Raw genomic sequence first — 16,512 nt, forward strand, 5'->3', positions numbered from 1 at the left:
AAATTGCCTTGAAAATCTTTCTTCATAGTCCAGAATAAGGTAAACTTTGGCTCAGAATGTAGTATAGATCAATGGAGAGTTTGGGAGTTCTCTCTCCAACCCAAGGGTCCCCTGGAAAAGGGAAGTATGGGTAGTAACAAGCAACCCCTTCAACCCCCACCCCTCCCCCACACCCCCCCACACAAAGACACTCACATCCTCATGGTAGTTCTTGAAATGGAAGGGGGAAGGAGGAGGCAGGCAGTTTGCATTAGACACAGTTTAATCACCTTCAAATAGATTAAAAGTTCTGGTTTACACTTCCCCCCTCCCCATAAGTCATCCAGACAGGACCCTGGCTTAGAAAGAGAAAAACACAGGTGCTCTAGGAAATATAGCCACATATAATACATAAATCTTCTTCCCTGAAATACAGCAGGTCCTGAGCAGAGCTGACTGGAGGCCACAGCCCACTCCCAGGGTGAAGCGGTTCTGGGACTCTGCCGTTGGAAGTGCTGGAAGAGGTGGGCTTGGAGGAAGCCCCAGTGTGGTTACCAAGCCCAAGGTGGGCCAAGGCCTTGGAGTGGGTTTACCCGGGAGGGCAGCATTGCTGGGCTTTCCCTCCTCTTTCAGCCGAGGCCTAATGGAAGTACTGGTTCTCCTTTTTTTTTTCTTTTTTGAGGGGACATAGGGGGAGAGGAGAGGAGAGGAGAGCCTCTCTGTGCCTTGGTTTCCCCATTTGTGCATTCAGGACCTCTGTAGGCCTCACACAGGGAGTCTGCGCGGGTAGTGTTTAAGTGAGCACTCAGGCTTCCTCTGAGGAAAAGGAACCACCAAAGTGCAGACTTTTATTACTGCCATTCCTGCTCCTAACGAGAGCAAGAGTCAAAAGGAAAACAAATTAAAAGGGGCTAATGAGAAATGAAGAGAGATGAGACAGAGAGTGTGAGGGGCTATGCTGTTGGCATCTCATAACTTCTTATTGAGAATGGCACAGGTATTAAAAAGTTTATGGGTAGTCTACGAGAAATGTAAATTGTTATCTCTACTGCAACTAGTTACATATACCTAATTGAAAAAGAGTGGGGCTTGGGTGTTAGAGAGTGGACGGGGGACAAAGGAGAAGCTACACGAATAAATACAACAAGTGGAAGGTACCTGCCCCATTCCTGAAAGGATTTGCTGGAAATGTTGGCACTTTGTAGCCAGGAGAATCCTCCAACCCCACTCTCCATCCTCTTCAATTCTGAAGGCCCCAAGAATCCAGTTAGGATTCCCCAGCCACAGTTCTCTGTGACTGTCTCTGGACTCATGACATGCAGCAGCTTGAAAGGATTTGAGCCGGTCTCAAGAATCTTTAATCCCAGAATTAGACCAGTGACCCCCCCCCCCCAAGGAAGAGGTCTGGGGTCTGGGGGGAAGAGAGGGGAGTCCAAGGAGTCTCCATGGCTGAGGCCACGGAAAACCAGTGCCAGGGCCCAAGAGACCCATTTGTCCAGTTACCAGGGGTGACTGGCATCTTCTGTGACTGCCTTGAGTCCAGAAATAAAAAAAGCTTGCAGCAAGAAAATGCCAGTGTGCAGTTGGGTGAATAAAGACCAAAGAAAAACAGTAAAAGGGACAGCTTACTTTCTCTCTGTCTCAGGTTTATCTTCTCCCCTTAAATCTCTCACAGCCCTAATTAAACACAAAGAAAAGTCTCTTCCATAGATGGGCTACTTCTCAGCTTCTGTCACCTCTTCTGGTGACTCTGGGGGCTCTGGAGGTGGCATCTCCTCAGGAGTGCTGGTGTCCTCCGGTATCTCATTTGAGCTCAGATGTTCTGTCGGGACCTGAGAAGGAAAAGACATCAAATTCAATACAAAGCTCTTCCTTAAAATCCAAATGGAGGTAATCCATAGACACTGAACTCCTCCTCTGAACCCATCTCCACATCGACACTACAGATATGCAGCCTCCGACACCAAACTCAGAACCAAGACCAGACTATTGTCTTCTCAGCAGAATGCAACTGAAGTTTGAGTTCTAGTCTTAACTGTCTTTTGTGGACAGATGTTTCCATTATTATTCATGATAATAATAAAAGGGACCAAAAATGATTACAGACACCTCTCCTTCACAACAGAATGTTATAACGTACTTGTCTAACAAGGCCTGACCCAGTGGTTCTCAGTCTTCTTTCTGCCCTAACACACAGCTCACTAGAACAGTGATTCCAAACCAAAGAGGGTAGGGTGGCAAAATCTTCAGATGATATATGTGGTTTGAAAAGGCCCCCTAAGTGACTCTAAGTTACCACCCTTCCCAACATTCAACTGAGAATTTCTAACCTAGATTGTTATGATTTAAGACCAGATCCATCAGAAAAATGATATTAAAAATTATGATAATAATATATACATGAATTTGCTGTACTTCAAAAAATAAAATTCAAAGTTTAGGAAAGGCAAAGTAGAGAACAATTACCTATCTTACAAAAAGCATTCACTTAAAAGTAGGATTCTATTTTAAAAGAAAGTTCCAATCTACTAAAAATCTATTAGAACTAATAAACAAGTTCAGCAAGGTTTCAGGATACAATATCAATATACAAAAATCAATTGTATTTCTATATATTCCCAATGAACAATCCAAAAATGAAATTAGAAAAATAATTTCATTTACAAAAATATCAAAAAGAAGAAAATACTTATGAATGGAACAAAAGAAGTGTAAAACTTATACAGATCTTCCTTGACTTACAATGGGGTTACATCCTGATAAACCCATCATAAGTTGAAAATATAGTAAGTTGAAATGCATGTAATGCACCTAACCTACAGAACATCATAGCTTAGCCTAGCCTACCTTAAACCTGCTCAGAACACTTACATTAGCTTACAATTGGGCAAAATCACCTAACACATAGCCTATTTTATAATAAAGTGTTGAGTTTATCACATAATTTATTGAATACTGTACTGAAAGTGAAAAACAGAATGGTTGTGTGGGTCCAGAATGGTTGTCAGCACATCAGTTGTTGACCCTCGTGATCACGTAACTGAGTGGGAGCTGCGGCTCGCTGCTGCCGCCCAGCATCACGAGACCGTATGCATACCATAAGCCTGGGAAAACATCAAAATTCAAAACTCCAAGTGTGGTTTCTACTGAATGTGTATCGCTTTCACACCATCATAAATTCGTAAAATTTTAAGTCGAGCTATCATAAGTTTGAGACCGTCTGTACTCTGAAAACTACAAAACATTGCTGAAAGAAATTAAAGGAGACGTAAATAAATGAAAAGACAGCCTATGTCAATGGCTCAGAGGACTTGATCCAGTTAGGATGACAATACTCCCCAAATTGTCCCATAGATTGAATGCAATCCCCATCAAAATTCCAGCTGGCTTCTTTGCAGAAATTGACAAGCTGACCCTAAGATTCATATGGAAATTCAAGGGACCCAGAACAGCCAAAACAATTGAATAAATAAAGAATAAAGTTGGAGGACTCACACTTTTTTTTCTTTTTTTGTGAGGAAGATTAGCCCTGAGCTAACATCTGTTGCCAATCCTCCTCTGTTTGCTGAGGAAGATTGGCCCTGGGCTAACATCTGTGCCCATCTTCCTCTACTTTATACAGGACGCCTCCACAGCATGCCTTGATAAGTGGTGCGCAGGTCCACGCCTGGGATCCGAACCTGTGAACCCCAGGCAGCTGAAGCGGTGTGCACAAACTTAACCACTGTGCCACCAGGCTGGCCCAGGACTCACACTTTCTAATTTCAAAACTTACTACAATGCCACAGTAACCAAGACAGTGTGATACTGGCATAAGAACAGACATGTTGATCAATGGAATAGGATCAAGAGTCCAGAAACGAATTCTCACATTTACCGTCAATTGATTTTTGACAAGAGTGCCAAGACAATTCAATGGAGAAAGAATAGTCTTTTCAACAAATGGTACTGAGACAACTGGATATCCACATGCAAAAGAAAGAATTTGAACCCTCTACCTCACACCATATACAAAAATTAACTCAAAATGTATCAAAGACCTAAAAGTAACAGCTAAAACTATAAAACTCTTAGAAGAAAACAGAGGCATAAATATTCACGACCTTGGATTAGGCAACAGTTTCTTAGATCTGACAACAAAAGCACAAACAACAAAAGAAAAAAAACTGGATAAATTGGACTACATCAATATGTAAACCTTTTGTGCTTCAAAGGACACCATCAAGAAAGTGAAAAGACAACCCACAGAATGGGAGAAAATATTTGCGAATCATATATCTAATAAGGGACTTACATACAGAATATATAAAGAAATCTTACAATTCAACAATAATAAAAAAAAATTAAAAATGGACAAAGGATCTGAACAGACACTTCTCCAAAGAAGATACACAAATGGCCAAAGAGTTCATGAAAAGATGCTCAACATCATTAGTCATTAGAGAAAGGCAAATCAAAACCATAATGAGATACCACTTCACACCCATTAGGATGACTAGATTCAAAATGTCAGACAATAATAATGTGTTGCCAAGGATGTGGAGAAATTGGAACCCTCATACACTACTGGTGGGGATATAAAATGATGCAGCCACTTTGGAAAAGTCCAGCAGTTACTCAAAAAGTTAAACATAGGGTTACTATACCACCCAGCAATTTCACTCTCAGGTAGATAGGCAAGAGAAATGAAAATATCTATGTCCACACAAAAAACTTGCACATGAATGATCATTGTGGCATTATTCCTAAAAACCAAAAGGTGGAAACAACCCAAATGTCTATCAATTGATGAATGAATAAATAAAATGTGGTCTATCCATATAATGGAATATTATTCAGCCATATAAAGGAATGAAGTACCGCTATACGCTACAACGTGAATGAGCCTTGAAAATATTATGCTGAGTGAAGGAAGCCAGTCACAAAAGACCACATATTATACGATTCCATTTATATGAAATGTACAGAAGAGGCAAATCTATAGTGAAAGAAAGTAGATTAATAGTTGGGCTATAATAGATTAATGCAGCTAGGAGAACTAGGGGGAAAGGGAGAGTGACTGCTAATGGATACACAGTTTTCCTGGGGCGGTAATGAAAATGTTTTAAAATTGATTGCTATAATGATTGCACAACTCTGTGAATATACTACAAACCATTGAATCAGACATTTTAAATAGGGATTTTGTGGTATGTGAATTATATCTCAGTAAAGCTGTTATAAAAAAAGGAAGTTCAAATAATAACTTTTTAGGAACATACTTCATCAAGTACATCTTGAGCAGGACAGCTGGGAGAGTTTCCCCAACATCTGCATATTCCAGTGACGAAGCCCCTTTCTCCCAAGGTAACCACACCACTAACTCCAACCCACTCCCCTGACCTCGATCATTGCTCCTAAAGAATTTTATGCTTCCCTCATCTAGGCACTTTTCACAACGTTAAGCAATGGCCTGTTTTCTCATCTCTCCTCCCCACTAGACAATGAGCTCCTTGAGAGCAGAAACATCGTTTGCCTTGTTCACTGGCATATCCCTAGCACAGTGGCTGGCACAGAATGTCAAAGAAATAACTAGATCTTAATCTACCTCAGGTCCACAAAGATCTAAAGGCAATGTCAAGGTAGAAGCAGAGACAGGGAAACTGCAGCGATTGGACACAAAATTGCCTAATTATATCTCCACGGTGTAAATTTAGCCTACACCCTCTATCACCAACTCAGTCTTAAAATCTGAAAGCCTTAAAGTCAGGAACACTTACTGGGCTCTGTGGCAAGAGGCTGCTACTGGTCTCTTGAGTACTGGGAGGTCGACTTCCACTTTCCTCCAATGGCAAAATACCCCTTCGATCCAGCACACTGAAGGAGACAGGAGAGTTAATAAGGCACTTCGCATTCACCTCTCCACCCACCCACCCCATTGAACTTTGCTGTGTGTGCTGGAAAACATAAACCTGCCCTTCGGCAGGCTAGCCTGATCCTAGCACATGCCTCCTGTCTTCCATTCATGTTTTCTTTCACAAACCAGGGAACAGCATATTCACCAGGGAACAAACAAATGAAATAAGAACAAAAGGTCATCCTTTCAAAATAACCAGCCCATGGTCTATGATCCATGTAGATATGTCACCAAGGGACAATCCCTGGGAAGACCTATTTGACACCAAGAGGCCACACTCAGAAGAATGCATCAGGGGCCGGCCTCGTGGCTTAGCAGTTAAATGTGCGCGCTCCGCTACTGGCAGCCTGGGTTCGGATCCCGGGCGCGCACTGACGCACCGCTTGTCCGGCCATGCTGAGGCGGCGGCCCACATACAGCAACTAGAAGGATGTGAAACTATGACATACAACTATCTACTAGGGTTTTGGGGAGAAAAGGGGGAAAAAAAGGAGAAGGATTGGCAATAGATGTTAGCTCAGGGCTGATCTTCCTCACAAAAAAAAAAAAAAGAAGAATGCATCAGACCAGGTAACAAGATCCCAAGAATTGCAGAACCTACTAGGTCCGTGAGTACCTGGGGGGCAAGGGGCCACACAACACTTCACAGCAGTTCTTCACAATGTTGCCATGGCTGTAGGGATTCTGGACACGATTCTTCCCTGTCCATGAGCCTTTGATCTGCAAGATAAAAGACAAGGCTTAAATTAAACATTATGTTGAAGAAATAAATGCAGCATGGGAAGATGAAAAAGTTCTGGAGACAGATATTGGTGATGGTTGCACAACAATGTGACTACTAATGCCATTGAATCGTATACCTAAAAATGTTTAAGATGGTACATTTTGTATATTTAACCACGACAGGAAAAGAAAGGAAATACATGCACAGCCATGGAAAAATATTCACAATGGACTGAAAGAAGCAAATAACTGAACAGTATGTATTATTTTCTTTAAAAAATACGTAATATATTTACATAAACAAACATGAGAACAAGTCTAGACAAATCTAGAAGACTATAAATCATACCATTAACAATGGCGATGTCTAGGAGGTAAAGTTACAGGGACTTATTTGCTATTTTTTGTTCATTTGTGTTTTCTGATTTTCTACAACGAACCGTGGATTAATTGGTAACTTTTTAAAAGCAAGGATTTATTCAGTACAACTATCCTTCCCCATTCCAAATCCAGAGGCACCAATTAGCCATTAAGGATCTATGAATAGCTGAAGACCTTGCACTCACCCAACCATTCAACCTCTTCTTCCTAATTCCCTACAGGCATTCAGCTGCAAACAAAGCAGTCTGCTTTCTCTTCCACACATTGGATTTAACAATCTCCCACACCAGGTTTCTGCCTGCTTTGACCTCCCGGGCCCTGGAAACTCAGTTCTCTAGCAGGTAATGAGAGAATAGGCTTTGGGAGCAGAATATGTGATGAGAAGGGAAAGTTGACTCACATCTTCATTGGTTGTCTGGTTGAGAGCCACGAGGAAAGTATGAAATCCAGTCAGTCCCACGACGGACCAGAGTGTGAAGAAGCAAATGAGTACTTCTAGAACAGTGAGGTGATGTTAAGGACTGTTGAAGCCATACCAGGGGACTCGATGCCTCAGCCCATACTCATGGCACCAGTCACACCATCTTTACCTCTCGGAACATATATCACAAATGGCCAAGGATCCATATATAACAACAGATGAATTCTAAACTTGCTGGATATATCCCTTATGAAAGGTAAAGGACTGCTGTTTATTCACTGTGAGTAGCTAACATCTCTAGTGTACTGAAGTGTGCGTCTGTTTATTCCTCATTAACTCTTTGAAGGGGATGTTTAGAAGGGGCCAAAGCTCAGTAAAGCTAAACATCACTGCCAATGGAAAAGCTGTCAAAAATAAACTTTATAAATGAAAAATTGGCGGGATAAAATAGGATGTGATTTATAAAAATCACATCTGAACCTTCTTTTTATAAATGCAACTGCTGTACAAAATAAGCCTGAGCTGTAACAGGAAGGTGGGACTTCCACTAAGTGACATAAGAGCTACATTGAGGCAAAGCCAGCCCACTAGAGGAGGAGGGCTGAGCCTGGGATCAGAAGGACTTGGGAGGGAGGCAGGAGAGAAGGGGGTGGGGTAAAGATCTCTCTTGAAGCCCTGGCCATCTTCCATTCAGCTTGCTACCACTAAGACTACATTTCTTTATTTTAGACATTGGCACTCTCTGACGTCTGAAAACTGAGATGGTGGGAGAACATGCTGGAAAGTAGTTTAAGAGGGCTTCACAGGGACATACTGCCAGGGGAGGATATGTTCCAGGAGTTTCTTTCAATGTCTCCAGGAAGCCAATTTTCAAGGATTCTGTGAAATTGGGAGGAGAAGAGAAAAAAATTAGTGACTTTAGTAAAAAATGCACACTTATCACCTATAAAATGAAAACTACAAAACATTATTGAAAGAAATCGATGATGACATAAAGAAATGGGAAGACATCCCATGCACATGGATTGGAAGAATAAACATAGTTAAAACGTCTATATTACCTAAAGCAATCTACAGATTCAATGCAATCCCAATCAGAATCCCTATGACATTCCTCACAGAAATAGAAAAAAGAATACTAAAATTCACATGGGGCAACAAAAGACCCCAAATAGCTAAAGCAATCCTAAGAAAAAAGAACAAAGCAGGAGGCATCACAATCCCTGACTTCAAAACATACTACAAAGCAATAGTAATCAAAACAGCATGGTACTGGTACAAAAACAGACACACAGATCAATGGAAGAGAACTGAAAGCCCAGAAATAAAACCACACATATACGGACAGCTAATTTTCGAGAAAGGAGCTAAGAACATACAATGGAGAAAGGAAAGTCTCTTCAATAAATGGTGCTGGGAAAACTGGACAGCCACATGCAAAAGAATGAAAGTGGACCATCTGCTATCGCCATTCGCAAAAATTAACTCAAAATGGATCAAAGACCTGAAGGTGAGACCTGAAACTATAAAACTCATAGAAAAAAATATAGGCAACACACTATTTGACAGTGGTCATAAAGGAATCTTTTCGGATGACATGCCTACCCAGACTAGGGAAACTAAAGAACAAATAAACAAGTGGGACTTTATCAGATTAAAGAGCTTCTACAAGACAAACGAAACCAGAATCAAGATGAACAGACAACCCACCAGCTGGGAGAAAATATTTGCAAAACATATATCTGACAAGGGGTTGATCTCCATAATATGTAAAGAACTCACACAACTGAACAACAAAAAAACAAACAACCCGGTCGAAAAATGGGCAGAGGAAATGAACAGACACTTCTCCAAAGAAGATATACAGATCGCCAGTAGGCACATGAAAAGATGTTAAACATCACTAATCAGCAGGAAAATGCAAATCAAAACAAAACTAAGATATCACCTCATGCCCGTTAGAATGGCTATAATCACCAAGACAAAAAACAACAAATGTTGGAGAGGATGTGGAGAAACAGGAACCCTCATACACAGCTGGTAGGAATGCAAACTGGTGCAGCCTCTATGGAAAACAGTATGGAGATTCCTCAAAAAATTAAAAATACAAATACCCTATGATCCAGCCATCTCACTACTGGGAATCTATCCAACGAACCTGAAATCAACAATCCAAAGAGGCTTATGCACCTCTATGTTCATTGCAGCACTATTCACTATAGCCAAGAAGTGAAAGCAACCTAAGTGTCCCTCCACTGATGATTGGATCAAGAAAATGTGGTATGTATACACAATGGAATACTACTCAGCCATAAAAAAAGACAAAATCGTCCCATTTGCAACAACATGGATGGGCCTGGAGGGTATTATGTTAAATGAAGGAAGCCAGAAAGAGAAAGACAAACACTGTATGATCTCACTCATATGTGGAATATAAACCAACACATGGACAGAGAAAACTGTATTGTGGTTACCAGGGGCAATGGGGGTGGGGAGTGGGCACAAGGGGTGAAGGGAGACATATATATGGTGATGGACAAACAAAAATGTACAACCCAAAATTTCACAATGTTAAAAACTATTAAAACATCAATAAAAAAAATGCACATTTATCCTAGTACCTACTCACCTCCTTCCCTCCCGATCCCTTGTTACAAGGTGGCAAGAGATAAGCCTTCATTCGGGCAAGTGGCTGTCACCCCAAGCCAGTAGTCTCCTGACCAAAGTGTTCACATTTCCAACGTAGGACCAGGCACTGGACTAGAGAGTTGGGCAGGAGCCATGCATCCGGCTCCCCTCCCTTTTCCCTAGCCTCCAACTTTGGGCATGGAGGGGGATATTCATTCATAGATGAAAGAAATAAAAAATATCCAAGAAAAATCCTCTCTCCTCACCAATCCATGTCCTTCCTCTGTTCAAAATCCAGCTGAGAACTCATCTCTTCCCAGGAAGCTGTCTTGATTGAGATCACTCCTTTAACTCCACATCCCATCTGCCCCTAGGCTGATTTATGTGTGTTGTGTGTGTGCATGCGAACACATGAGGATATGTATTTTCGATCGCCCAAAGTAAACCATGAGCTACTAAAAGGGATTTCTCTAGTATAACTCTTCTACCACCTGGCACAGGGCAGATCTTACAAGGCAGAAGAGAGGATGCATACAGCAAAATACATCCCCAACCTTTGGGATCACCTCAGAAATGCCCAGTACTCTGGGTACAGACCAGTAATTACTTCCCCATCCCCAGCAAAGGGCCAGTGAGAAGGCCAACACAGTCAGTAAATACTGACTGATGTAAGCTGAGGTTTGGAGCCCTGCTCGAGAGCAGAGAGTAGTGCTCATTTCTAACTGGTTCTAAGGTGCCTTTGCAATGGTAAAGTCCCACCAGGAAACGCAACCACTCCCCTAAGCTGTCAAGTCTTCTCCTACCCCAATCCCCACTCCAACAACAGACACTGCCCGGCATACTCACTGAGGGCCACATAGACGATGTTGAAGGCGAAGACATAGATCGTGAGGAGGGAGAGAGAAAGGATGAAGAGGTAGAAGTAGCGGTAGTTCCTCTTTCCAACACAATTCCCCACCCAGGGGCAGTGATGGTCGAAGCGCTCTGTGGGAGAAAGAGAAAGTCCAGTGCCACAGCCTCCAAAACAAAGCACGACTCCGCCATCCACGGAATACCTAACTCAAAGACCCCCAGGATCACTGCCTATTTCAATTGTAAAAAACACTGGTTTCTATTGTTCACTTTTTCACAATGTTTTCGTAGCCATCTCATTTGATCCCCACAATCACCCTGGAAATTGGGCAAAAGAAGATATTCTCTTCCTCATTTTACAGATGAGGAAACTGAGGCACTGAGAGGTTAAGTGATCTGTCTCAGTGCCAGTTAACAGCAATGACCTTGGTTTTTCAAAGAAAAATCTTAGTAGGTGGGCCTATTAAGTTCAGGAAGGATAAATAGATGAAAATAGCCAAGGAAATTTTGAAAAATGAGTAGTGTGGTTTTTCTTAACCTCCAGTTAGTAAAAAATTATAAAACTACAATACTTAAAATGGTGTGGCACAGCTCAATGGAATGGAAAGCACTCAGAAACAGATTCTGGAATGTATAAGAATTTACTGTCTAACAAAGGCAGCATTACAAAATCAGTGGTGAAAGGAAGTATTATTCCATAAACAACTCTGAGACAATTGGCTATTTGGTGGAAAATAACGTTAAATTTTTTTCTTCACACTATTTATCAAAATCAATTCCAGATGAATTAAAGAGTTAATGTAAAAAACAAAGTGAACCCATAAAATAATAAAAAATAATAGATGAATATTTATCGAGAAGGCCTTTCTAAGCATAAAAGTAATGGAAGAAAACAGAGATGACAAAGAAAAATAGATTTGACTCCATAAACTTTAAAAAATATTTTCTATATGTTAAAAATACTATAAAGAAAATTAAAGAGGAAAAAAAACCCAACAGGAATGTTTGTAAATTTTGTACCTTAGTATATGAAAAGTCCTTACAAATCAATAACAAAATACAAATACTCCTTCAAGAAAATAGCCAAAAGGCAAAAACAGAGTTAATAAATACCATATAAACATATATTTAAATGTTTTCAGATTCACTAATAATTTAGTGCAATACCAGTACAACAATAAGACACTTTTTTGCCTATCAAAATAATAATATAAAAAATAATATCCAATGTTAGTGAGAATAGGGTAAAATGGACACTCTAGTATACTGTTTGTGGGAGTATAAATTGAGAGAATCTTTCTGGAAAGCAATTTGGCAGTATGTATCAAAAATCTTAATGATCACACCCCTTTGGCAGAATAAATCCATTTTCAGTAATTTCTCATAAGGAAATAGAGATGTGCACAGAAATTTAAGTTCAACAACGTTTGATTAAATTTTTTATTGTGGTAAAATATATATAGCATACAATTTGCCATTTTAACCATTTTTAAGTGTACAATTCAGTGGCAACCAATGTCATGCAACACCACCACTACCTATTTCCAAACACTTTCATCACCCCCAAACAGAAACTCTGTACCCCATAGACAGTAACTCTCCATTATCCCCTTCCCCTAGGCCCTGCTAACCTCTAATCTTCTCTCTACCTCTATGAATTTGCCTATTCTAGATATTTCGTATAAGTGGAATCATACAATGTTTGTCCTTTTGTGTCTGGCTTCCTTCACCTAGCATAACGTTTTCAAGGTTTATCCATGTTGTAGCATGTATCAGCACTACGTTCCTCCTTATGATTGAATAATATTCCATTGTATGGATATACCACATTTGGTTTATCCATTCATCTATTGATGGACACTTGGATTGTTTCCATCTTTTGGCTATTGTGAACAAAGCTGTTATGAACACTGATGTACAAGTATGTTTGAGTCCCTGTTTTCAATTCTTTTTGGTATTGTTATGGACAGAATTGTCCCTCTTCCCCCCCAAAAATGCACATGTTGAAGCGCTAACCCCTAATGTGACTGTATTTGGAGATAGGACCCCTAAGGAGGTAACTAAGGTTGAATGATGTCATAAGGGTGGGGTCCTAATCCAATAAGACTGGTATCCTTATAAGAATAGGAAGAGACCCCAGGAGTGCACCAGCACAGAGAGAAAAACTTGTGAGGACACAGCAAGAAGGTGGCCACCTGCAAGCCAGAGAGAAAGGCCTCACCAGAAACCAACTCTGCTGGCACCTTAATCTTGGACTTCTAACCTCCAGAACTGTGAGAAAATAAATTTCTGTTATTTAAGCCACCCAGTCTGTGGTATTTTGTCATGGCAGCCCGAGCAGGCTAATACAGGTATATACCCAGGAGTTGCCGGATCATATGAATTCTATGTTTAACTTTTTGAGGAACCACCAAACTGTTTTCCACAGTGGCTGCACCATTTTACATTTGAACCCAAAATGTATGAAGTTTCCAATTTTGCCACATTCTTAAATTTAATAATTTTGACTGCAGTGTTATAACAATGAATGAAATGGAATCATGAATAATATCTAATGACAGGAGACTGCCTAAATAAACTAGAATATAGCCATATGATGGATTATGCAGTCATTAAAATAATATATTAAAAAACGTTTATTAAAGATGTAGAAAAATGCTCAGGATATAGTGCTAAGTGACAAAGGCAGGATTAAAAACTCTATCATGTGTGATTGAATTTCATAAACAAGAGAGAGACTGGAAGGAAATACAGCAAAATGGAGAGTGAGTTTGGGATTAAATTTTATTTACGCTTTTTGTACTTCCCATATTTTCTACAATGAACATGTATTATTTTGATGAATCAAAAAATCACAAAGAATAAAATACATCATTTTTAAAGAACAATGAGCTGTACTGTCAAAAAATACAGGTGTGCACTGGTCAAAACATAAGGCTGTAAGAATGGTACATCTCTTGATTAAAGGGCTACAGTATATCTTTTCAGAAAAGGGAAGGAAGATGGAGAGGAGTGGTGAATGCCTGGATCAAGAATTACAGATGTAGCCTTAGTTTAAGCAAACCTGCCATGTAAAAACATTAGAAAATGCAGATTTATACAGATATATTTTTACCGTATTTTAAATCACACTTTTTTCTGATAATACAAGTAATACATGCTCCTTGTAGAAAACTTGAAAAAAAAATTTTAAATGAAGGAATCAAATTCACTCATAATCCCAAAACCTATAGATAATGAACTATAAGCATTCTGGAGTATTTCCTTGCATATTTCTTTATACGTACTTACATTTTTTTAAATATGTAACTGAGATCACTCTATATGTAAATGTAGCCTATCTTCTGCCTCATTTCATTTAACTTTCTGGTATGAGCTTTTCCCATAAAAGTCTATAGTATGAATCTCCCACAATTTTTTTGACCATCTGTCTACTGGTGGACAATTAGGTTCTTTCTTATTTTTCATTATTATAATCCCAAGGTAAATATTTCCATACCTAAATCTTTTTACCACATCCCTGATTATTTTCTTAGGACAGATTCCTAGGAAAGGAATCACTGGCATCAAAGGGTAGACATGTTTTAAGGCTTTTACAAATCTTACTAGGTTACCATCCAAAAAGTTGGTTCCAATTTACCCTCCTACCAGTAGTGTAGGACTAAGCATTATCAGGTTTTCCTTGCTAATTTTCTAGATTAAAAAAGATCCTATTTTAATTTTTATTTCTTTGATTTTTAGTAGAGACGAACATTTCTTTCATGTTAACTAATTGCATTTTCTGTCTTTGCTGTCCATATTTCTACTGGAATATTCATGCTTTTTTTTAAAAATCAATTTGTATGAGTTATTTATATTTAAGAATATTCCTAAGGAGAGGGAATTCTTTATGAAAATCTTTACATCAGACCTTCTCAAAAAATCAAGTTTCCTGGCTCATTTAAAATGAGTTTCAATTTATAAAAATCCTATCTACATATAGCTTTTTACCACGTAAGTAAGATATATCTTCCCAACCTTTGCCTAAAGAATTGGTTAATAAGAGGAAAGCAATGTACTCAGGCATGCTCCATGGCATATATAAAGAAAGCAGGAAGTATGCTTATTGATAATATAAGGAATTGCACAGATGTGCCTATCGATAGATGTATTTACTGCCTGTCTCTGATCTTTCCCAGGTTTCAGCACACACTAGGCAGTGATTACAACTAAGCCACAGATACGCAGATAGAAGCACAGACCCATGTATTATGCACACGTACACCTGCCACCCTTGCAGCACCAGCAGCAGAGAAAGAAGAAATGAGGGTTTGGGAATCAGATCTGTTCCAGCTTCATCTCATGCTAATTATAGGAACCTACACAAAGGTGCTTCACCTACTTCCTCATTTGTAAGATGGGGATGATACCTATCTTATGGGGTTCTTATGAGTCTTAAATGAGAGAAATGGAAAGCACTTAGCATGGTACCTAGTATATACCAGGAACTCAGTAAATGCTAGCAACTCTGTTCTTGGGAACACTACTTCTTACATAGCCCTTCCTTCCCCGATGCTGCCCTCCAGTGGACTAGGGTTCTCCTCCCCCTATATAAGGTACCAGGTCCCACTTGAAACAGATCCAGTAGAGGAAAATCTAGATTTGAAAAACAGGTAAAGTTTATTTCCCCATTTACAAAAGAGTTTCTTTTTTTTTAATTGTAGACTAGAGGATACTTAAATTACGATTTGATCTACAGAAGTACAGTTGATTTACAGCTGTTCAGAAGCTTTTTCCCTATTTCAAATTTCCTAACTGAATCTAGCTTGTTTGCTATCTAAATCTATCTTCCCACTCCTGTTGATTTTTCCCGAGAAAAATCACCCTGACCCTCCTCTTCAACTCAGCCTTTCCCCCAGGCAAAGCCCCTCTGGTTTTACTCACCCACACAGTTGTCACAGATGCTGCAATGGGAGGCCCGGGGAGGCCGGAAGATCTTGCACGTATAACAATATTTCAGCTTCACAATCTGGTTGTTTATCTGGAAATTCTTGATACGAGGGGGTGGTCGCTGGCCCTGGGGCACTGCACCATTGGTAGCTTCTGTAGATCAGTAGAGACAATTAACATCCCTGCTAGCCATTATTTGAGCCCAAAAGTCTCACCACCTCTCCAAAAGCAATGGGAGTAATCAAAGGTTCCCTAGGCCCACTGTCTTCTCTAGACAAGCATTTCCAGACTACACTCTCAAGATTAGAGTGTCCCCCAAAATTCCACTGAGTGCCATGCAATTCTTTTGTGGACATGTGAAAAAGTGTTTCTTCAAGTGTTTTGGTTGATTACAAAGAAAAACATTTATAAAAGAAGAAATAAAAATGGCTAAAAAACATATGAAATGAAAACATCCAACTTCACTAATAATCAAAGAAACAAAAATTAACACAAAGATACCATTTCCACCTACCACATTAACAAATATTAAAAAGAACACGGGGCCGGCCCTGTGGTGTAGCAGTTAAGTGCGCGCACTCCAATGCTGGCGGCCAGGGTTCGGATCCCGGGTGCCCACCGATGCACCACTTGTCATGCCATGCTGTGGTGGCATCCCATATAAAGTAGAGGAAGATGGGCACGGATGTTAGCCCAGGGCCAG

At 39.9% G+C, this 16,512-nt stretch overlaps 1 protein-coding gene across 2 annotated transcripts in view; it reads right to left on the bottom strand.

Annotated features, from left to right (window-relative positions):
- Positions 1 to 244: 244 nt before the first annotated feature.
- The window catches only part of ZDHHC9 (zinc finger DHHC-type palmitoyltransferase 9), a 31,539-nt gene continuing 15,271 nt past the window's right edge, over positions 245 to 16,512 (bottom strand). For both annotated transcript variants that reach the window (XM_058536698.1, XM_058536699.1), the window contains 7 exons: positions 15,804 to 15,962; positions 10,875 to 11,012; positions 8,241 to 8,279; positions 7,380 to 7,492; positions 6,492 to 6,595; positions 5,739 to 5,835; positions 245 to 1,811 (listed from right to left, as the gene is read on the bottom strand). In XM_058536698.1, the coding sequence (XP_058392681.1) occupies positions 1,695 to 1,811; positions 5,739 to 5,835; positions 6,492 to 6,595; positions 7,380 to 7,492; positions 8,241 to 8,279; positions 10,875 to 11,012; positions 15,804 to 15,962 (767 nt within the window). In that variant the 3' untranslated portion in view covers positions 245 to 1,694. The remainder of the gene's footprint in view (positions 1,812 to 5,738; positions 5,836 to 6,491; positions 6,596 to 7,379; positions 7,493 to 8,240; positions 8,280 to 10,874; positions 11,013 to 15,803; positions 15,963 to 16,512) is intronic.

This window comes from Diceros bicornis, chromosome X (genome assembly GCF_020826845.1).
Source record: "Diceros bicornis minor isolate mBicDic1 chromosome X, mDicBic1.mat.cur, whole genome shotgun sequence".
Taxonomy (NCBI): domain Eukaryota; kingdom Metazoa; phylum Chordata; class Mammalia; order Perissodactyla; family Rhinocerotidae; genus Diceros; species Diceros bicornis.